We start from the raw sequence: 25162 nt of genomic DNA on the forward strand, positions 1-25162 counted from the left end.
TTTTATATTTGAAATTTATGCCAAGCTATAAAGCCTGCTTTAAGAAGACCTAATCAAAGCCAATATTATGTTTATGCTAATTCACTCTAGTGGCTAGCAATGCATATTGAATCTGCAAGATCTATAGGATTGGGTACCATTATATAGTATCATTTATTTAATATTATTGATCCCAAACACATTGTTATTGCAAAAAGCTGATGTGGTTGCTTTTAGATAAAAATAAATGTTACGTATTACAAACAGCTTGCTCCACCCTATGTAGTTTTGTAAGCGGGGAAAAAAAACACAGCTCTCTGATGCAATACCATCTTATAGGTTGAACAATGAGCCACAACAATATAAAATCTTGTTTATCGCTAATGTATAATTTTGTTTGCAAAAAATATTCTCATCATGCAATTTATTTGAATATAAGTAGTGAATGCCAAATGCCTGGTGTATATTCAATATTAATTATTATTTACTGCAGCCCTGCGCTACATACTTTCACTATATTGCAGATTTTCTGGACATTTAACACAATCTTAATTTGTATTGGCCATGCAGCATAGTCAATATCTTAGCCCACACAAGTAATGGATTGTATGATTGCGAAACAACATACAAGAGATGAAATTATAATGCACAATGCCTGCATATTAGAGATGACAGAAAGTCTGCAATGTTGTTTTAGATGCGTGGAGTCGAAAATGATGGAGTTAAGAAATAATGACAATGCTTCTGGTACAAACGTACCCATCATCCGAGAAAAATTATCAACATTGGAATTACGTTAGGTAAGGTTCTCATGTACACTTTGGTGTGACAAGTGTTGACAACTGATTAGGCAGCCATTTTGTCAGCGCTGTATTGTCATGTTTACGGCAACCATGTCCAAAATTTTACAAAGTTATATTTCAGAATTAACTAAATTAATAGATTTTCTAATACTGGTAATCTAATTTTCATTCAGTCTGATAAATATGTATTTTCATGTTTTATATCATTTTTTTATCATGTCTTGGTGCATATTTCAAAGTAACAATGCATTTACATTTGTTTTCTGTAAAGCAAAACAACTTTGTGTTGGCAAATATATATTTTCTGTGTTGAGTTAAATAAATGAGCAATAAAATATAATATATACATTGCTTACTTTTTATATTTATTTAGGTTTTCTTACCATTAAACTTACTACATTATAAACAATATTATATTTTTTTGCAGCGACACAAATTGGCTCACAATTAATTAAAATTTTTCTTACGTCTGTAAATCAGTGAGGAAATTTATTGTTTTGATTTTTTTAATTGACATCATTGTTCATTTCACATGAGCAATTCGGGTTTCTAATAGAATTTTTAGATTAAATCATATTTCCTGCAGACAGTATGCCTATATATTTAAAGAAACCAATATTGATTATGGCATTTTTTTGGGAGTTGAGTAGTATTTCATATTTCTTCTAGGATGCTACATGTTTCAAAGTTCAATCAAGGAAGAATCTTATGAACATACATGCAGAAAAATGGTGAAGACTCAGCATTGTAGATTATTACCACTTCGGTTGAAGGTGAACATGTGGAAACACTGCCCCAATGACAGCTCGTGGAAGAGTGGCTTTATTGTCAAATGTCTTTTATATTTCTGTATAATTTTACAATGCACTGGCACTACTGTAACAAATATCGAGGTTAGGATTAGCGAACCTCCATTAAATGAAGTCACAGAAGGTGAGGAATTCACATTATTGTGTTTAATAAAATTTATTTCATTTATTGAAAAACGAGAGACAATCTGGTTTCAAGATGAAATGGTGATTGTAAGTTATAATCCACAACGTATTCCTCCTTTAAAATACTCAGATTCCACTCCCAGAAACAAATTTGTGGCAACTTATGTTTCTGGTGGTGAACTCTTTGATCAGTTTGCATTAATTATCAAGAATGTTGAAATATCAGATTTTAATGTTGCTTACAAATGCGCAGGCAGAGATGAAAAGAAGACTGAATATTCCAATATAGCATCACAACCAGAGGTAATAGAAGTGCCGGATCCCAGGTACCCTCTTTGCGAACCTAGAGATCAAACATTTAATGAGAATGCAGAGAAGACACTTAAATGTCGCTCAGAAAGCATTCATCCGGCCGTGACATTGAGATGGTATAAAAACGGTAAACCATTGGACTCAACAACTGACAATGAAAATGATGAAATCATTCAGAAATACACCTTCAATGTTAAGTATGAAGATGCTAATGCAGAATTTGTATGTGTTCAGTCATCAACATCCATACCAAGATTAAATGGAAATTGCACAATTGGCCCAATATATGTCAATTATATACCAAGAGTTACTATTGAATACCGTGGAGAGAAAAATAAGAATGCCATGATGAAATACAATGATGTGAACATTTTGATTTGCCATGCAAATACATCCCATGCAAATTTGGCAACATTTAAATGGACATTTAGTAGATTTTTAAGACCAGGCGTTGACTATACTCTTTCAGATGATAGCCGATTCATGACTTTTACAGCAAAAGATGAGCACAATAAACTCAATGCCAAATGTACAGTAACAAACAGCCTAGGTTCTGGATCAGCAAATATAACTATATTTGTGACCAAACATATAAAGCCAACACCGCTAACATCAGGACCTACCAATCCAGATTATTCATCGCAAGTTCCACCATCATTAGTTGTTGCAATAATTGGCATTTGTACGTTGTTTATCGTCATTATAATGTCATCAGTTTTATGCTGTCTAAAGTTTTATGCACACCGGCAATTCATTAACGCACACATGCGAAGACAGGAGATTTACCAAAGGCACGACCCCTCCATAGGGTGCACAATTGCTCAACCGGAGATATACTTTGAGCCCAAGGATAGTATATCACAGAGTACAAACACATCTGACGGAACAAGTTCAACGAAGAGGTCTATTGGGATACAGGTTTTACCACAGGTAAACTTAGAACTCCAGGACATACATCAGCAGCAGACATTACCTGCACGTTATAGGGGGCGCCCTTTACCGCAGCCAGGAAGACCAAATTCACCAATGGTAGACTGCGGCTGCTCTTTTGTCTAATGCATGAAACAAACAATTTCTCCCCCTAAACTTTCTTTAAATTATAGATTTCTTTTTGCTATTATGAAAACATTATCTTAAAAAAATTTTTTTATTATTAATCACACTACAAATAAATTAAATATACAGTATAATGCTGAAACATGTAAGATAATGGCATGGGCTAAGAAAGCCTAACACCATGTAGTGACCATGCCTTCATTGTTTAAAAAATTCTGTAATACAGGAGAATTTAACTGAAAATAATTCTACAAGCATTTTATCCAGAGCCCTAAAATGCTAAATTAAATTATTAATGAATAAATTTTGTTTATAAGAGATTACTTTGTATTTCAGTAGGTCTATTAATAGGACTTTCTACTTTTGACATTAATCTTGTGAAGTAATACATTTCTGTAATGGCTCGAACTCAAACAAAATATTTTTTTTTTAATTATAAATGTACAGTATTTGTAAAATGTAACATGTAATATTAAAAACATCAAATAAACTGTAAATTAGTGATATTAAAACTTTTACAAATTAATAGGTTTTGAAGCCATCCTAAATACTGCTTGGCCAGCAGCCCACAATATAAAGGTCTTTTAAATATTTTTCCTTTTTAATCTTATGTGAATTTCAAATTGTCAGAATTACAGTATGTTACAGTACAGTAATGTTTATGGAAAGCTATATCAAGAAACCTGATGCTCCTTTGACTATTTGAGGGGTGGCACCAGTGGGTGGGCCATCAGGGACTCCTGGCCCAGCCACTGGGGGTTCATGGTAAAATTTGTCTGGAAAAATAATTAGAATTATTAACCCAGTCTGTGACAGACATTTTGGAACACCTAGAAGTGATAGGAGTGTTGCCCGGTTTTGAAAAAAAAAAAAAAAAAATTGTACTCAAATTGAAATCTGAGAGTGCAGTTTTTTGGGTATTTAGAGGTGACATAACCAAAATATTTCTTACCTGAGCCCCAAATATGGTGGGGATGAGGTTGTCTAAACCCTTCATTTGTAAAAGAGTCCCCTTGTTCCCCCACCCCTATTTTGAATTCCTAGATCTGCCTTTGAAAATCAACTGTCGGTTACACTTCCTGCCATAATATTAGGGCCAGTTGATCTACCAAATTAGCAATCATACTGGAAATATTTGATAGCTATAATCTTTAATACCATAGATTTTTTTTATAGTTTTCCCAGTGGTAACATCTGTGGATGGGCCCAGACCCAGTTGCTGTAGACACCAGGCCCAGCCATTGGGAACTGGTTAAGCATTTTTACAGTTTAGAGGTGCATGTTCTTAAAATTTGCTCCAACAGTGGTGGCTGAGGTGGGTGTGGATCCCTTTACATTAGACCTCACGTCGGGGACTGTGGATCTCCCACATATTTCATTCTGATGTACTGGATTATCTAAGCTACTGTACCTATACCTGTATTTCCTAATGTAAAAAAAAAATCTGCATTGTTTTAAATAAATATATTTCCATAATGTATGCGTGGAATTATATTAGCATGTAAACATTTTAAAGTTAAAAAAATAATTGTTTTATTTCCTAACTTCTGCAGAACATTCAATGTGGGGTATAAGGTCACGGAGTTCGATCATCATATATATATATATATATATATATATATATATATATATATATATATATATATATATACTATTGTAATTCCTGAAGACAAATTATATTTATTATTAGGTATCTACATGTGCATGTGTACTTGGCCCCATCATGTGCTTCTATGAAATTAAAACATATTGCCTGCATGCCAAGCTACCTAAAAATTGACAAACTCATTCTAGAGAGCTTTAGCTATAAATAAAATTTATTTATAAGCTACATAGTATTTTACACTCCTCTGTAACTGAAATGCACAGAATTTTAATGTAGAATTCAAATGTGTTGTACACCCCACCTCTTGAATTCCTAAATGACATGATGCAAAACAATACTCTGAGACTGTTTTTCACATAAAAGAAAAAGCCCCAATTCTCTTTCCTAATTTTATGCACCAACAGCAAACCATCATAAGTTAATGAATTAATTTATCTTTAATTAAAAAAAGGATGCCTAATTGTACAACAACGGACTTTTTATAGTCCACACCTTAGCAACCATATTTAAAGGGTGGGGTTTCATGCTTGGTGTCCTGATTCTGAGGTCTCACGTGACGTTCTTAAAGACAGAATACATTAACATATCTCATAAATATTGATTAGGTAATAACAACATTTCATTAGTCAATTCCACTCGGTACATCATCATCATCATCTTCTTCAGGTCTATCCCCTCAAGGGGGGTCGGGTCATCTCGACACCACTTTCCATTCTCTCCTGTCACCAACTCTGCTCAGATCAACCATTCTACCATCGTCCCGGACATAATCTATCCAGCACTTTCTTGGTCGTCCTCTCTTCCTTCTGCCGACCTCTACCTGCTCCACTGCCATCTGACTAAGTTGTCCTCTATTCTCTTCTCTTCATGTGTCCATACCACCTCAATCTTTTCTCTAAAATTTACAACTTTTACATCCTGTCTTATATCTTCATTTCTCAATCTCTCCTGCCTTTTCACCCCTCTAATTGTTCGTAGACATCTCATCTCTGCCACTTCCAACTTCTTAACGTGCTCTTCTTTCACTGCCCAAGTCTCTGCCCCCGTCTGCCCCATAAAGGGCCACAGGTTTTATCATGGTCTTGTACACCTGTGTGTACGATATTTTCTATTTCCTATGTGTGCATATATTACACCTACGTGTGCATATATTACACAGACACAGGTAAACTACCCAAAATTGACTAATGTCAATGTTTACAAGGTGTAGTAAAACAAGTACAAGATGGTATCATTTTGGTAAGACGATGAATTCTTCTTTCCTCGTTGTTAGTGTGACTACCTCCTGACGGAGGGTAGTCCCAATCATCCAACATCCACCACTTCATCATCACCTCAAACCATGTTGTACTTGTATAATGTACAACCTGACTTCAAAGGTCATGATGATATCATCCCAGTTTTCTTCCCAACAGCAAATATTCTATTATTAACTTGACAAATTACTAAAATTGATATATATCTTGTTTCGGGAAATACTACTTATCCATTTCATTGGTCCGGAAATAACTATCTACTGTAAATGTAAAAAACAGAAACATAATAAAGAAATACCATTGGACGTTTCTATGAACGACAGACTACTGAAATAAACTTGTGAAAATTTGTTTGGAATAGAATGATGTATGACTTTTAAATATACTCAATGTTCTCTACTGGATATCACAAAGATTGAAAATAATGTACATATATACTTTAATAATCTTAATATATATCACAATTTTGTGTACGTTTCTAGATTGCTTGGTTTTTAATAGGACTTTCATGTATAATAAATACAACTATAGTGCAATTTAAAAAAAAAAATTATCAAATATAAAAAGTTTGGGATTTCATTGTACAGGTAGAATATGTCCCTTACTGATGTCTAAAAAATTATATGTTATATAAAAATCATTCATGTTTTTTTGTATTTCAATCAAAAACAAATTATTTGCGTATGCAAACAGAGATGTAATATTTAATATCCAATAAATTTCAATAATGAATAAGCTTGAAATTATCTATGTATGGCTTTTGGTAGTCTATATTCAAGATTTTCAATATGCAAGAAATGAGAGGAAAGGAATATTCCCTAATTCAGATTACTAGAAAAACCTATTGAGTATACTATTATTATATATTTTATTCTTGATATAATATAATTATATCAATATTGCATAATTATATTAAAAATATTTAGAAAATTGTAATGAATTCATTATAAAGAGGTTTTCATTAATGAAACTGTAATGTAAAAAAACTATTATCTCTCTTGTGTATACCCACATGGGATCTATTCATAGAGGTATTACAACAACTAGAGTGCTAACAATGCGATGAAGCAATGCAGAGTTGTATATCAGTACTCATCAAGATGGCTGCTATAGGATGAGCGCTACCTTTAGGCCTAGTTATACAGACTTTAACAGTAAATAACACTAAATATTATTTAATTAATCATTAATAATAATAATTGAAATACTGTACAAACATCACCCTAACACTGCTAGGAAGAGTTAGCAACTCACATAGGAAATCTAACTATGTTAAAAACTTTCATTGTAAGGGCGCAAATTTAAACAAGGCCTTACACATCTGCGGTCAGTTGGACCTAGTCTATGCTGAAAATGGGCTAGGCCATGATGCTTTCCAAAAATAAAACCTCCTGCTCTTCCTTATAGACTTAACAGCAAAATTGCCGATTGCTTAATTATTGACTATAACTGCAGCTCCATCACGACTTGAGCAACTCAAGCGATGTGACAATCACCATCAAAATAAAAACGGTATTTGAAAACGCGTTTGTTGGTGGTGTATTTAATGGGTGTAACTGAAGATCAACTTGGATGTTTTCATTCGGTGTGAATGGGAAATGCATTTGGTGTGAACGGGAAATGCATCCCTTTATCACTCCAGAATTAACTTGGTTTATTCTCACCTTTGGCAGTGTAAAATCAGTATCAGATAGACACTGAATAGTACTGACACACAACTCTGCATTTTTTTAAACATCATATACATTGGAATTAGCTCTATTATTCTTAGATAACTCTATGAATCTATTACACCTACGTTTCTTATGAATCCCTATTTACATGTTCTTGTTCATGTTATCAGTTCTATTGAGTTGGATGGGGTCATCCTCATATAAAAAAAGCTTGAATACAAAGGATATAATAAATATGTATAGAAACAGCTTTATTTTTTGTAGATATGAATAGTTGACTATATTAAATGTAATCTTTCTAACCAAATTCTTAATTTTGGAGAACTATCAATAATTGTGGACAGGAGTAAATCTTTATGTATTGCACTGAAATTAAAAATATAATATACTGGTGATATTTTGTAGCCACTTCAAAGCTTGCATTAGTATTGTTCTAGAAACAAGAAACAGCATAAATGGCTGCGTTCTTCCTGGTTTTGGGGTGTCAAAATGTAAATTTCTTTGCTGAAATATTTCTTAAAATAGCAGCCAAAAACTTTTCTACATTCTGTCAACAATTACTGATGCTCCATTATATATATATATATGTACATACTTAAAAAAAATATTCAGTAAATTGAGTTTATATGGTGCTACATGGTTCTAGCATTCTAAAATGTGTGGTCGAAAAATGTATATGTTGTTCAAATGTTTATTCATTTTATTCATCATCATCAACAATAAAAAAATACAAAAAGCATTAATATAAAATACAATGATGAAAAGGACAACAAAAAAAATCCAAAAAAACTCACGGCACTGCACTAGTATTTTAAGGCCTACATTGTTACTAAAATAAATCGATTCGTTTTAAGTTTTGGGTTTAAGGTATTATTGTTATTAATTGGTACCAGTAATTTAAAAGAGCTTTAACGTTACAATGCACCCTCTAATTCGATACCCTCTAATTCCGGGACCCCCTTCAATTTGAGATCGCTTTTTAAAAGAACTAAATAACAATCTTCAGTCTTCTAACACAACGTTTTTAATTGGAGACAAGCCCCAAGACCACCCTAAATTTCAGAGGTGGTCTCGAATTGGAGGGCGAACTGTATCTGACGTCTGTATATTATATCACTTACATTAATTCAGACTTGCGCATTTTATGTGATTGTCACGGTTTTCTTTTTTTTTAATGTAAATCTTAATAAAAACAAAAATTAAGGCTTGGTTGGGTTTCAGTTATTAAAAGTGAATGAATCAGCCAAAACCTAGATCAGCTTGATCCTGATCATAGTTCATACAGCAACCATTTAAAATATTGTTGAAAAAAAAAAAAAACAAGTCTTCAGCAATTCATTTTGATTATTATAAATTATAAACCTGATGTATATATTCAATTTTGTTTTTAAACTCATATATACATACACATCGACATGATTTACTAATTTGTTTTTGGTTATTGGTGAAATTTACTTTCCATTACTTTTTCACATGATGTGAATAAATTGATTTTTAATAATTATGTGTATTTGTCAAGTATGGAATTAGGTTGATTGAAGACTGATTGACAAATAATAGGACAATGTAACTATTTTAACATCATACTGTATGCTAATGATTCTCACACATTAAATCGTCCATATGTTTTCCCCTTCAAGGTTATAATAATAAAAACCGGCTCCTGAAGAAAAACATTTGTTGATATTTTCTAAGATATGTTTCTAAAACAATGAAAGAGTGTTTGGTTAAATAACTGGCTAAGATACAGATTTTTAAATATTTAGTAACTGAAGGAAGGCTTTATAATAAATTAGTTTTTACAATTAATCTGCAAAAAAGTGCATAAACAAATTTTAATGAATAATAATTAATTAATTAATAAAAATTAATATTCATTATGCTTTTCAAATAAAATGAGCCAACAAGTCTATTTATTACATGTACACGTAAGTCCTGCACAAAAAGCACACGCAAGAAATAACAGTTGGAAAACATCATATTGATATGGAAAGTGAGCTTCAGTTTTCCTATTGATTTCTGTTGGTAACAAAGACATCTAGCTACAGTATGGTGTTTGAGGACCTTGCCAATTTAATGGCCTTTATCATCATTAACAATAAGAATATGAAAATATAATCAAGAATTTACATTTAAAAGAACTGATCAATAAGGAACAACAATGAGTTTTCATTATTCATATCATTCGTGATGTCATCACCGCTTTGTGTTGATATCAAAATAGGAAAAATTGTCTTTATGGTACTTCGCAAACCTTAATTATCTATACATTATAGGCTCAATATCTTTGATTAAATCCTTAAAAAATACTGATTAATTATCCTAGAGCCCCCAGCTACTAAATAATAGGGACTATAAATTATGATTTTTTTTAAAAACTAGACCTAGGGTTATGATTTTTAATGTAATCCATTGCAATCATAATCATCAACACATCCACTATCAGTATTATCACACTATTATTTATTATTATCTTTCAATATTATTATTCTTGTTATAGCATTTTCACATGTGTTATTATCATTGCCATGTCAATACCAACATGATTATTATCATCTTCATTATCAATATCATACCATCACCATTATCATTACCATCATCAATTTTTTTTTCTTTTGTGGCGTAACCACCACATTTATTTCAACAATCTTCATTAAAAAGGAACAATACAATATTTCCTTTTTTTTTTCAAGTTCTTTTCATTCCCTTCTTCTTTTTTTTAAATATTTATATAATTCAGTGACAACAGTACTATCAAATTATTATTATTTTTCAAAATCAGTTTTAACCACAGAAAACATCAATAGCAAATATTGATAAAAACCATCATGTATATATATATATACATATACATACACATATATACATATATATACATATATACATACATACACACATACATACACATACATACACACACACACATACATACACACAAATATAAGTTTATATATACACACACACAGACACAAATACATAAATATATATATATATACACATTTACATATATAAACATACATACATACACACAAAAACACATATACACATACACATACACAAATATACATACAGATACACACACAAACAAAAACACACACTAACATCAATATATATACACATACATACGCAAACAAACACATATGTATCTATATATACATACATAAAATACAAAAACATATATCCCAAATATCACTTTTTATTCCAATTTTCGTTCATTCAACTAATAATTACATAGCTGAAATTAAGGAGGTAACCGTAATTGTGATACTAGAATCAGTTTTCAGTTTTCTTGTATTTTGTTTTAACAGTTAATACCATCATCATTATCATCTTTCTCATCCTCATCATTATTATAATTTAATAATTTTATTTCACTCAAAGATCAAACATAATTAAGTCTGGTAGGCAAAAAAGGGAACATGTCCCTGAACAAAATGCCTACCAGAGAAACAATGATAATACTCATAACATCAACAACAATAACAGAGAACAAAAAGTAATAATAATAATCATTATAATAATGATAATGAAAATAATAATAATAATAATAATAACAATAATAATAATAATAATAATAATAATAATAATAATAATAATAATAATATTGAAAATAATAATAATATAAAAAATAATATTCTTCATCATAATTTTCATTATCATCATCATTTTCTTCGGTCAACATCATAATTAATACTAAAGTCACTATTAGTATCATCATTATCATCAAGACCACCACATCAATAGCATCATCATCATCACCGTCTGTCATTATCATTTAAATATATCTATATTTATTCATATCATGGAAATACTTCAGTAACAAAGGTACTATTCTCACACATAGCCCTTTTAAATAAGTTGTTATAAGCTTAGTGGAAATCTGTTTTTTAGTCATGATGGGAAAAAATTCATAATTTTTCACAGGATTTCAACATTGGATCCTGAAATTGGAACTTAAACATCCATCAACATAGAATACATCATCCCAATTACCGTCCTCATAAAAAAAAAACCTAACAACCATCATCACCGCTTAATTAATTACCATTCTTGTTTATTATGATCAAATGTTTCTAAGAACTCTGTTATTCAATAGATTTAATAACAAAGAACACTTAAGCAGATTCATGCAATTTTGATTGGTTGATTTAATCACATGAAATATCATCAGTTGTTCAATTTAGTAAAAAAAATCTAAGTTTGAATATTAATAATTTTTTTGTTCCATTCATCATACAATTTTAGTTTCAGGCAATAAACTGCACCGCCATAGAGAACAAAACCTTAATACAGTAGGTCTAGTTTGCCATACTGTAAAAAATTTGTCATTTTTGACCAACAAGTGAAGGCAATATGGGAAATAAATATAAATGTATCAAACAAGTGAAAACAATAGGAGTTGAAAAATCATAATAATAATGATAATAATGATTCTCACTTGACAAATTAATTATAACTATGAGAAAATGCTCAAAAAACAACAGAATTTTTTTTTCTAAGAAGGATAATGTTTCTATGAGTGCAGAACTAATCAATACACAAAAGCATAAATTCTCGGAATACATGTTAATCAATAAAGAAGGAAAAGAACTACTAAGCAATTAGTAGAGCTGCGCCTAGTACACTTGCGGAAAATTTGTATAAGAAGGCTAGATTTAATGCTTGAAAAAATTTTCTGAAGACCTGCAAGGCTCAAAGGAAATTTTTGAATGCATTAAATCTAACCTAAGTATAATAATTTTCAACCTAGTGTACGATGTATGCAGCTGTACTAATTGCTTTGAAAGTCAATCACTGTCTCTTAACGTTAGTTTTTATAATAAACTGTTGTAGCTGCAGTCATTGGTTGCTATAATGATATGATCATACTGCTGTGTGTGTATTACATTTATAAATAACTATTTGATTGTGCTTCAAGAACATGAAATGCTATTTTAAGACATTTGTCAAAAAACATTCCTTAAAGCATTTGAGAAAGTACACCGGACCATAATCACTTTTTGGTCGGTGCAGACAGGTAAAATCGTGTGATGATTTCATCTCTAGTCTAGGCTCAGTGACCTCTTGCCTAGGCCTACATCTAATTTTGTTCCTTGAGTCTTAAAATAGGTTTAGAATACTCCTACTACGTGTTCTTTATTATATTATTAGGGTTCATTGATTCAAGGAATTCCTTATTTTTCATACTTAATATTAGAATTTGAAGTAAGTTTCTTCGGGTTCTAATCAACTTTATGAAAGTAATTTTTCAATTACCACTTGTCAACAAACGACGATTGGCCGAGTGCCTTCCTTTCCGCAGACGTGCATCATAGTGCTAGGCGTAAAAACACTAGTCTAGCAATCGTCGCGGTGACAAAAAAATTATGTACTTTTTTTGCACACGAACTTAAAAAAAATCAAGCCAAGTGTGCACTAGGCGAAAAAATAGTAAACTGTGGGGGATAGGCAAATAACAATGGGAATTGCAGTGATGACGTCACAATTGATTTATAACATTAAATAATGTATATACCAAAACAAACTGGTATGAACAAAATATATTTTATTCAAATTATATTTTATTTAAAATCAAATCAAATCAAATTATATTTTATTCAAATTATATTTTTATTTAAATACATATATTTATATATGAGTAATATAAACAACATATAGTAAAAGTCTCAAATAATTAATTTTATTTACATTTAGTAGAGTGAACTTCCATGGAGGGGCCCAATCATCCTAAGCCTGGCGCAGACTGCATCGTCCGCAAGTTATGATATCAGTGCTGTTTCAAGTGGCAAGCTCGCCCATTGTACTAGTGGTGGAACAAGTCCAATCGGATAAGGACTATACACCTTAGGCCTAGTGTACATAACTGGCTCATATGTACCTTAAAGAACCCAGTATCTTTTGAGATGAGTAGAGGGTTTAACCCTGGTCTGCTGGTCAATACAGCCTGTTTCCCTGCGGTTGTAGACTTTAAGATCCCTTGCAGGAAGTACCTACGTAAATATAAAAGGCTTTCTGATGTAACGCCATCTGACTGTTTGGCCATATTTTAAAGTGGATCTTCATTGAAAATGTCCCTTCGCCAGGACTGCCCTTCACAGTTACTTTGCATTTACATAGTGATGAATGTAGATGCAACATGTGCCATGTTTAAAGTGAATTGTCTTGGTTTATAGCTAACTGCTCCACATTTCCTAATGTTTGTGAACAGTTTATTAACTCCCAGAGTCTTCCGGAAGATTTTTAAAAATAATCGTAAATCTTTCACTTTCATTTTGCAAGTTACATTGAAAACATAAGCATTGCTAAAGTGGCTTGTCGTAGATTTATGTCAAAATTAATTCCAAGACTACAATCACCATCAGTTCGACAATAGTTGGGAATTGACATTATCACTTATAATGCGGTGCTCATGAATTTTGAAATTTGGCAGTGCGGGATGTTGGTATCGCAACAGTGTCATTTTGGAAAAAATAATTATGGGTCATGACCCAAACTGAAAATTGTTATTGGGTTGTGTCAATTTTACCAGTAATGTTGGGTTGGGTGAATTTTTCCCTCCATTACTATACCAACTCTTAATTTTACATTCCAGTATTTATACATTATAGAATAAATCTTAAACAACCAATAAGAAATTTTTTTTTATAGATTTATGTAGGAAGCATATGTGTTTCCTTAATACCTTTTAATATCTTAAAAATTAAAGCTGCTTTTAATGTAAGATTTACTAACTGATATTCTGAGAAAACAGGTTAAAAAAAAATTGAAGAAGCACACAATGGCCAAACATAAGCTAGACGAAGATTTCAACGAATTTTCTTCTAAATTGAATGAGCAATTCTAAATTGCAAGCATCAACATTGATTTAAAAAAAAAAAAGAAACGAAACCACTTCACACTGTCACCAGGAAATGTTAGTCTAGTGTTTGGGCACTTTCAGGAGCAATTAAAAGCCAAGTTTAAACAAGCTCGCATATTTCTGTCATCTGACTTGGTCATATAATCCTCTGATTAAGTCTGTGCACAAATCATGTCACATGACTAATTATCTCCGAAGTAAATATTGTCAGGTTTATAGTTAACAGCTAGCGAAATATATTACAGTATCAGAGCACAGCAGAGTAAGTAAAAACAAGCAGGTAGTCGTTCTATTGATTGTGTTACAATGGTGGAAAAATTCAGTGCCTGATTACATAATTACTGGTATATTGACCACTCAATGTTAAATGTAGAGCAGAAGATCTACAGTACATATTACATTTATAGGCCTACATAATAATAATAATAATAAATATATATATATATACATATATATATACATATATATTATGTGTGTGTATGTTTGGTTTGTATACATTATAGCAAATGGCGAAAAAAGTTTGCGCCACCCCCAACCCCTCCCCCTCCCATTTTAAGACTCCTAGATGTGCCACTGGGAACTTTCTCATCGAAAAATAGGCCAATCCGTCACTGGCTTTTATAAAGCTAATTTATTATGTAATATATAGAGTCAAATATTTTGTATCCTGTTCATGTTTACAAATCATCTCTCCTCCACAGTGTTTAATGGATTAAAAATTAAATTGGGAGCAATGACACGCAATTTATATGCTTAATGATGAAATAAAAATAATAACCCAATTCTGCCTTAACTTAAAAAATATATAATCATCAAAATTAAGGCTGGTATAATAACAAACTAATTTATAAAGTTTGGTTTACACTGCAGCATTTAGACAAATGTAAAAAAATGCTAACCAATTGATTTTCAGTGTAAGCCATTTGAAATTAGACACATCATTGTCTGTGAACCATAGTCTATCATTGAATAGAATAATCTGGAAGTTTCACTTCAAAAAGGTTCAAAATAAATTGTCACATTTGTATGATAAAGCTACTATGAGATACATACTGTGGCTGTCACATAAAGAAGGAAAATACAATAAAAAATGTCAAAACAACTAGAAGGTTATACATTAAGTTGTCATGGAAAATACGCAAACAATCTTTTTTTACAACATTAAGATGGATTAACCAATTAATATTCTACTTTATTTAGTCAAGACCAACTAACAAAAAACTATTCCTAATTAAATTACATATTCATATAAAAACAATCTAATGGAGAAATGTACAGCTGTGCCTGTTACTGTGGAAACAATTACAAAGCAATAATGGTAGTATTAATAATAATACTTACAGTAAATGTAAAAATAAATTGAAAATATATATATATAATATTAATAATAAAAAATAATAATTATTAAAAATTATAAGAGCATCAATACGATAAAATGTACAATAGCCACAATCACAATCAAACTAAAAAATATAAGAACACGATATATATTATATTAATACTATATATTATTTATAACACAAGCGATTAGCTCATTATGCTAAAAGTGTTTATAAATAACTAAAAGAAAGAAAATACTTTTATTGTGTTGTCAGAATTACATATGAATGAGCTACTGTGTGTACACTTATATACATATATTATTATTATTATTATTATTATTATTATTATTATTATTATTATTATTATTATCATTATCATTATTGCTACTAATATACCAGTTTGCAAATAAGCAGCAGTGGCAGATTCAAGGGAGGAAGTGCAGTTGGCCTGGCCCCTCTCCCCTAAATTTTGTTAATTTTACAAACAAAAATGGAGAAGAAATGAAATTAATATTCAAGTTTGAGCAGATTATTTTAAGTCTGAGAACGCCATCTAGAGGTGCCATAATCATAAATATTTCAACGCCAACCATGGTGGGACTGAGGTGGTATAGACCCTACATCTATGAAAGTCCTTTCCTAGGCCCCCTCTATTACAGATTCCTGGATCTGCAACTAAGCAGGGTTTTTTATAATTATTTGTGTTTTAATGGTGAATTCAGTGGCGGATACAGAAATTTGATATAGAGGGGGCTCAGGGCGGGACTCTGACAGATAGTGGGTCTATACCGCCTCAGCCCCACCATAGTTTAATTCAAATTATGATAATGGCACCACAAGATGGCTGGAAATGGCAATCTCAGACTTAAATTTGAATATATAATTTTATTTTTTCTAAATATATTTCATAATTTGGAAAAATTTAGGGGGGCTCCAGGCTGGCTACAACCCTCACCCAACCCCCCCCCCCCCCCCCCCCCCCAACTGGAATTTGGCCCCTGAGGATAACTGCACATTTTCGAACGTCATTCTTAAAGTTTTCTGGGAGTATTTTGAAAGAGCTACACGAATAAAAAATGAAGTGTTAGTGTGAATATGTACATGTATGTTGTAATTCACAGGCTACTACAATTCCAATACGTGAACATCCCCTGTCAACCTGCAAAGATCTTGCGATGAGACCCGAATCTGTTTCTAGGTCGTTTATCCCTCCAGCACTTGCCTAGATTACCTCCTTTTGCTAGCTCAAACATGTACCTATACACCTGGCATTCATCGATCCGAAGGTATGCGGGATCGGATATGAGGATGTATAAGCTAATGTGTGAATGTATCACAGCGCTACATGACAGGTGTCAGAGCCACCACAGAAAAATTTCTTTTCAATGATAAATTGCAAGAATTTATAGTCATAATGAAATGGATATGACAAGAAGATCAAGTTCTTATTTAGTTTCCTCCTAATTGCTTTAGTAATTATTCAAATTCTGTGATAACACAGAAATATGGATAATATTAAATATTTTTGAAAATTCAAAGCCTAATATACAGAGGTCTTTACTATAATGTTGTTAATATTTCATTACTATTCATTCTGGCATAGATACTGCAACCAACAAAATTTACATAATAATATCTGCAAAAAAATGTGAAAGGTTATACAAAAAGGTGAAAAATGTATAAATGTAAAAAGGGAGATAAAATACATACTAAGTCAGATAGAGTAAGTAAAAAAAGTTAACAAGAAAATAAAAAAAACAATAACACATAATAATAGCTGGGAAAGTATCAATAACTTCTACACTGCTACTGGTCAAAAGTCTATTCAGCAACTAAACCAGGGGAAAATTTAGGGGGCCGAGCCACCCCCCCCTTCCCTCTCTTGGAAATTTTAAATAAAAAGAAAGAAAAATGAAATTATTGGTCACCCCAAATGCCTCAGAAGTTATTTCTTTGCCCCTAGGGCAGTGTAATTTCTCCATCGCTGGACATCTCTGGATCCACCACTGAACAAGAAGGCTGTGGTGTAAGAGACTCCAACAATGGACATCTGTGCAAATGTGCTTGTACAAATTATAAATTATTACTTTGCGAATAAAAAATAAATAATCATAGTTATAGATAATACAGTAATATAGTTATAGCACCTCAAACTCGTTTTCTGCAAAACAACTTTCTTCATCTTTAGTTTATTATAATTTACACATATATGAAAAATATAGTTTTATCAACAACAACTGGACAAACAACAATTAGGCGTACTCTGATTTGTTACGACCAATAGCAGAAGGAGTGTATTCTTCTCAAACTTGTCTGTTTATGCGCTGAAATCATTTTCATATCTCAAACAGGTCAAACTATAAACAGCTTGATTATCTTAATTTCTTCGCTTAACACACACAACGTGTCGTGTGTGCCCTTAATATCACAACGCATTGTCTAAAATGACAGCATGGTCCCTAATCAAGATACTTTAAGGGATCATCTTTACAATTCTCATAAAAATATTTTTGAAACAATAAATATGGAATGATTAAAGATAATTAAATGGAGATTATCACTGAATGACATTATGGATCAACGTAAAATACTATAATGAATGTTTCAAATATTTTAAGTCATATTAATTAAAAACATTGACACTGATAATTAATATGTTAATAATGTTTATGTTAAATATGTTTATGCTAATTGCATTTCTGTAAAAAAGTAATTTGTACATAATTGTATTGAATGTTTATAGGATTAATTATTTTTGAATTTTTACAAATTTATACCATTGGCATATTTTTATATTATACCTTAATATCAACCCGCTTGACTAAAATTATGGGATCTTCTTAAACATGAGTCTTATTAATTAGCTGAATTGTTATTTTAATATTATTTTAAGTGAATTATAGACCTGCTATTTATATATTTAAAAATTTTATTTAATAAAACTAAATATTTACAATTATTATTGTTAAGATACATCTCACTAGAATAAAGATGAAAAAATTAACATGAAAAATCTATAATATTTGATTTTATAAGTTTTCTATATCAATAACAATATTATTTGTAAATACTATGATAATGACCTGACATAAATTGCACTTGTTTGTTTAAATGAAAATAAACAATAAGCAAAACAACATCCTTATTGGTTAAGTCAACCAATCCACGCAGTTGAAGCTTAGGTTAGTGAAATGTGACTACATTATCATACACTAGATTACTGAGCAGAAACAATGAAAACTGTGTGACACAGGGATGATCCAGATTGCCCACAGGGGGTCTGGCATTTCTAAAAGGATCTGAACCAAGGCCTCGGTTAGGGTCCTGAAATATAAATCCCTGGTAGGACTAATGTTAAGAGTTTTTATGGCTTAGTTATTTACAATGTTGTGGGGGGGGGGGAGGGAGTAGTGGTCTAGGCCTGTCTGATTGGGCCCCTGACCCCTGCTGGCACCACCACTGGTGTGATATTGAGGAGTACTATCTCTGTTAACACAATTCTAAAACTGGACATTAATTACCATTGGCCAATCAAGGCAGAAACATTCAATTTAATTTTAGGAAGAACTTAATTGCATTGCTAGCAAACATGGGAAAGAAGGGCTTGACTGCTGACAGTCAGGTATAATAACGCACATAATTATTTGGACCACAAGAGAAAGGAAACATATTGGTTTTTTTTTATTCTTTGGGCACAACATTCATCAGAATGGCTTAAAATGGCCCAAAATTGTCTACTTTTTCTAGGCTCCAGAGAGTTATAGACCATATCAGAGGGCTTCCCATTTATAAACCCATTGTTTCCGTCAGGAATGGGAAAACATAAGGCCAAAAAAAATTCTCACTCACTGAAAAAATTAGGGGTGGAAAATTTAAAAAAAAACTTTACAAATAAAAAAAATAATGTGAGTGAATTTATCTTTATTTTATGCCAGATGCCCTACAAATTAGTCTAAAGTTGTGGTCTGATGTAAGATATTGCTATTCTAGGCCTCTGTGGGTTATTTTTCACTGTTCCCTGATCTGATGAGTATCTAAAAAAAAAATTTTTTTTAACTTTTCCCACCTGCCCCTATTTATCATTTTAAAAAAAGAAGGGCAATCAAACAATTTTTTTTTTTTTTTAGCCTAATAAATAGATTTATACAATCATTAGTGAATAGGAATAAAAAGATCCTTTACACTATAAATATAATTTGTTCATGTACCATCTAAAAAAAAGAAGACAGATAATGAACTCGGTTCAGTTGAATTTTAAATTATTTAGTGTCGTAACGATTAGAAATCGATTTGTTTTGATTTAGTTCATCATGGTCAGAGCCTCTGTACGGCTTAAGGTCATTAGAGATCACCATACAAATTGCATAACTCATTAATGTGATCTATTAGAATAGATTATTATTGATTTCATAATATTTGTATTCATTTCAGTTAATGGCATAGATGGATACATGTATGCAGAGATTATACATGAATGCAATGTTGAGTCCTAAAAAGAGAAACAAAAGATGTATATGTGTCCAGCAGGCCTCAACGACCTATATACGTCATGGCATGGGCCTTTCTAATGAAGTTGATCTACTTAACACTGAAAATTCACATGTACGCCAATGTGTTGCATCATTTAAAACAATACTTTTAGACCAATCTTTTATTTATTTGATAATACATCACCATTAGAACAATGACACTCAAAACTGCAATTCACTCTTTATAACAATCTATTAGAGTATTTAAAAGTAAAAAAAGATGTATATGTAGTTATAAGAAACGATAACATCTGAAAAAATGCTAAAAATATTTGTTAGTTGAACTTTTAATTTTATTAATTATAAGAAAAATCAACTTCAAATAGGATCAAGTGAATTCAGTATTTGCTGATTTAAGAATTTAAAAAAATCCTTAAATTGATTACCAGTAAATTTAAGGATCATGTAGAATATAAAGCACAGGTGGGCAAAGTGCAGCCCATGGGCTGCATGCGTCTTGACAGTGATCAGCCCGCGAATATAAATGACAAACTCTATGTGTGCGGACCGCCATCTTTGGATAGAAAAGACCTAGTTTTTGGCGGCCCGGCACTGATCATCTGTAAAATGTAATAGTAAAACTAAGCATAAAGTGGTCATAAAACAGTGTTTGAAGGTTTTTGGAAGTGCACTGAAACATCAAAGTTTGGGTGCGGCCCTCGAAGATGAATAAAAAATTCACTTTGGCCCTCTGACCCATTTTAATGCCCACCCCTGGTATAAAGGAACAGTAATAAGTACTGAATGTGTCAGTTAATTGGTGAGAAAAGCGGCAATACAATCATGAGTCCGGGTCACTGGATAAAGCAAGGGGCCCATGCCTGAAAGTGCCTCAGGATATTTATCAGCATTTTAGCCCCCATACATTTGATTTGAATTGATTTGATTTATTTGATATCAAATTAATAACATCACAAAATCAGAAAAACTGAATACAATGTAAGAAAATTTAGAAAACAAGACATTAATGTTGATATCTTGGATAACCCTCTGAATCCCAATAAAGGATATATTTCCAGAGGGGTTCCAATATACACAAAACAGATGACACCAACAAAAATGGAACAAAAAAAATCATTAAAAACAAAACCACATGCAAGAAAAATTGTTCAAGAGAACAGAGGCAAAAACTGAGATCTTGTGCAATTAGAATTTTCAAAAGTTATTTATTAATTTTCTTCACTCAATTAATTGACTAAAGAGGAAAGGCAAGACAAGAGATGCTCGTTTGAATGAATTTTAAAGGTGCTGTAATTGGAAATTTATTTTATTGCATCTGGCAGGCTGTTCCAATCATGCAAATACTTCTTTAAAACGTAAAACACACCAAAGTGAGCAGAACATTTTTTTCCCCAGGGTAGTTAGAGCACTGATGAAGTCTAAGCCAGGGCATCAGAACTCTATGCCACCATGTGAAAACAATTTTTTTTTCTTTCTTCAATTTCAATTGAAGAATACCATAGTCATTCAAAAAATGAATAACATTTTTCATGCTTTTGGAAAGAGATATGGTAGTAAGCTACAGTATATTTAATATCAATACGTGGAAGCATTTAAGTACATTCACAATGCAACAAAGCAATATACATTCTATAAAAAGAGAAGATGAGGAATACGAGAACAAAAGATGAGTTGAGTTGAGGAGTAGTTGGACTGTAGCCACTCATGTACTTACGTCATATACAGTAACATGGATTTTTAAAATGACTATAACAAAGACAACACCTGGTGATTATGTTTCTATAGTGCATGTACAAAATATCTACAATACTGATGAACAGCAAATGCTTAAAACAGACATGCCCATGAAAAAACAAAAAGTGTCTTGTCTTAAATCTTATGTTCAAATTGTTTTCTGCCTCTTTTTTGCTGTCATCACATGAAATATGTGTGTGAGAACAAAAGCTTATAAAATCTTTCTCATTCTTCGCAAATCATCATTGTAAGCTCTATATGACAAGATACTTGATGTAATTATTTTGTTCTTGTCAACTGACAGAGATTGATGGAATAATTTTATTTAACGCTTAAAAAAAAAATTTATTGGGCATCTTTATAGAGGAGATCAATCCAGCTTATCTGACTACTTGAAACCCTCACACAATGGATGAACTAAAAGTAAAAATGGGATTAACAGTGGCAATAAAGTTTAATACCTAAATCACATTTAAATATTATAAATACTAACAATATTAATAAAAATGTTAAATTTTTATTTTTATACTTTGTATTTTATATATAATAAATGTTTCAAATTTTTTGTAACAATAATAATAACAAAAATATGACTAATAATAATAATAATAATAATAATAATAATAATAATAATAATACTTAATGATAATAATAATAATAATAATAATACTTAATGATAATAATAATAAACTAGACTTGCTATGTGTGTTTGTAAAACAGACTATAGTGCTTCTCCTCACTGATATAGTGAGAACTTGAAATGAAAGAAAAAAAAATCATTAAGAATAATAATGAAGAAAAAAAAATAACCCAAGGCTACTGACCACTGACTCAAACCAGGGCTGCAACTATTGAGAGTGATGTAGAAAGTTCTAAGCATAGTTCTATAGAACCGTGTGAAAGTCAGTGGATTTTCAGTCTATCTCCTGGCATGAATGATATATAGGTTGGGGCAAGCATTGTTTGTTTTATGGTAACTTTGCATTTAACCTAGCTGTAACTGGTGATTTGCTATAGGAAAAGCAAATTGCATTAACATAAAAATTACCAGTTTAATATTAAAAATATGCAGAATGACCTCATTTCTCACTAGGCACATCGTTGCTATTCTTTGTTTGGAAGAAGCTTCAAGATGCTCCAAGCACAGTAAATGATCAAAGTGAGGGTAGGAAAACCCTGTGCAAAACCACAGAAAAACAAGAATGAAGAAATAAAAATTAGAACAAAAAACAATAGCTTTTTCACTGTAGGTGGAAAACCAATAACAATAATAATAGTAGTAGTAATAGCTACTCATCTGCCGCATTGAAAAGTAGGTGGACAAGTTTGAATCCAAACCCTTCACTCAAAATACTCGCCAATCATCCACTTCAGAACTACAGTATATAAATCTGTTTTAACAGAACACGTTTTTCATACAAGTTATTTGATAGGGAGAAATCCCAGGTTGTTGACAGAGAATTGGACAAAACCACAAGGTGGCTCAAGGAGTCCATTTGGATACGTAGAAGAGGGGAAAATACACTCAACAAGGATGAGGGGCCTACAAACTAAATAACATCTAACAACTCATCACGCCCTCAACGGCATATTCTTCAAAAAACAAGAGGGGTATGAGTTGCCAGTCTGATGAAGCTACTGGCACAGTAGTGAAAGTCACTGATAAATGTGAGTACCATCAACATTATTTTTTAGAATTCAGTGGCAGATTCAATGGGCGGTGGGCCAGCCAGCCAGCCCTCCCTTCACCCCTACCCCAAAATTTTTAAAAATTAAAAAACAAAATGAGAAAAAAAGAAAATTCTACTTAAATTTTGAGTCTAAGAGCGCCATTTCCGGCCATCTAGAGGTGCCATTTCATAAATTCTCTACCTCAGCCCCACAATGGTTGGTACAGACCCTCCATCTAAAATCCCTCTCTGCGAACCCTCTATTTCAAATTCCTGGATCCGCCACTGGAATTGAACAAATGAATGTAATTCTATATTAGTAACAACATACCGCCAGATTCAATATTTAGGTACAGCAGTCTCAATACAAGTATGGCCTCAAATGTTCATACAGTATTTTTAAAAACTATTAACAAGTAATTGAAAGTTTTTTGCATAAGACTAGAAATTGCAAATTGCAAGTGAAGTGCTGCGAAGTACAACTGCATATAAATGTTCTTCGAACAAAATTATTTATGCGAGTCAAGTGAAAATAATGAATAATAAAAATATAACAAATAATATGAGACATGACCTGTCTCTTATACACATCTAGATGTGTATAAGAGACAGGAATAATCTAAGGTCAGGCCATAAAGATAGGCTAGTCCTGTAGCTCCACAAGCAATTGATAGGCTGAAATGCTTTTGCTGTTATGATCCAATATACACAGATTATAAAAGGCAGCACTCTGAGACTAACTTTGATGTAATTTATTCAACACAAGCTTTCGCTGGCAGTCAATGCCAGCTTCATCAGGTGTGTGAAGTAAACAATTGAAAACAAAATAGAAAAGAGCTAATGCATACATATTTAGCAAAGGTCTCACAATTAACCAATTAGCAGTCAGATACAATGTAGTATATAATTATCAGAGATAACAAGTGTGATCATGATCCAATATGGAATAGAAAAATTGCATACTAGTATTAGGAATTTATGTCTTGTGTAATGAATGACGTGTTGATATAGGTATAGTAACATCTAATAAAACAAAAGGCAGTAACTCCGAAAAGATGTATATATATATATTGTTTCTTTTTGACTTCTTTAATTCTGTTTTGTTTTTATTATTGTTTTGTCTTCTATTCCCTTTTTTCTTTGATTATGTAATTTAAATTTTGTAATTTAAATTTTATACACTTTTAAATGGCCCTGTGAAAACCACAATTAATTTGTGATCAAGTTTTCCGTTTTTAAAAGTCATTATTATTATTATTATTTATTATTATTATTATTATTATTATTATTATTATTATTATTATTATTATTATTATTATTATTATTATTATTATTATTTTCTGCATAATCAGTAAAATCATGGACTCATCTGATATTAGCAGGATATTTGCAAGCTGAATTAAGAACAAAATTTCTTAAATGCATCATGTCTGACATTTCCTTGTATGGAAACCAAGTACAAATAGA

General features: G+C 31.5%; 1 protein-coding gene across 1 annotated transcript; it reads left to right on the forward strand.

Annotated features, from left to right (window-relative positions):
* Positions 1-584: 584 nt before the first annotated feature.
* On the forward strand, positions 585-3408 carry LOC117112476. The gene is made up of 2 exons (XM_033255564.1): positions 585-779; positions 1452-3408. The coding sequence occupies exon 2, from the start codon at positions 1460-1462 to the stop codon at positions 3083-3085; it is 1626 nt and encodes a 541-aa protein (XP_033111455.1). The 5' UTR covers positions 585-779; positions 1452-1459; the 3' UTR covers positions 3086-3408.
* Positions 3409-25162: the final 21754 nt, after the last annotated feature.

The sequence above is a fragment of the Anneissia japonica genome, unplaced genomic scaffold (assembly GCF_011630105.1).
Source record: "Anneissia japonica isolate Jap-2015-1 unplaced genomic scaffold, ASM1163010v1 scaffold287590_len108266_cov184, whole genome shotgun sequence".
Lineage (NCBI taxonomy): Eukaryota > Metazoa > Echinodermata > Crinoidea > Comatulida > Comatulidae > Anneissia > Anneissia japonica.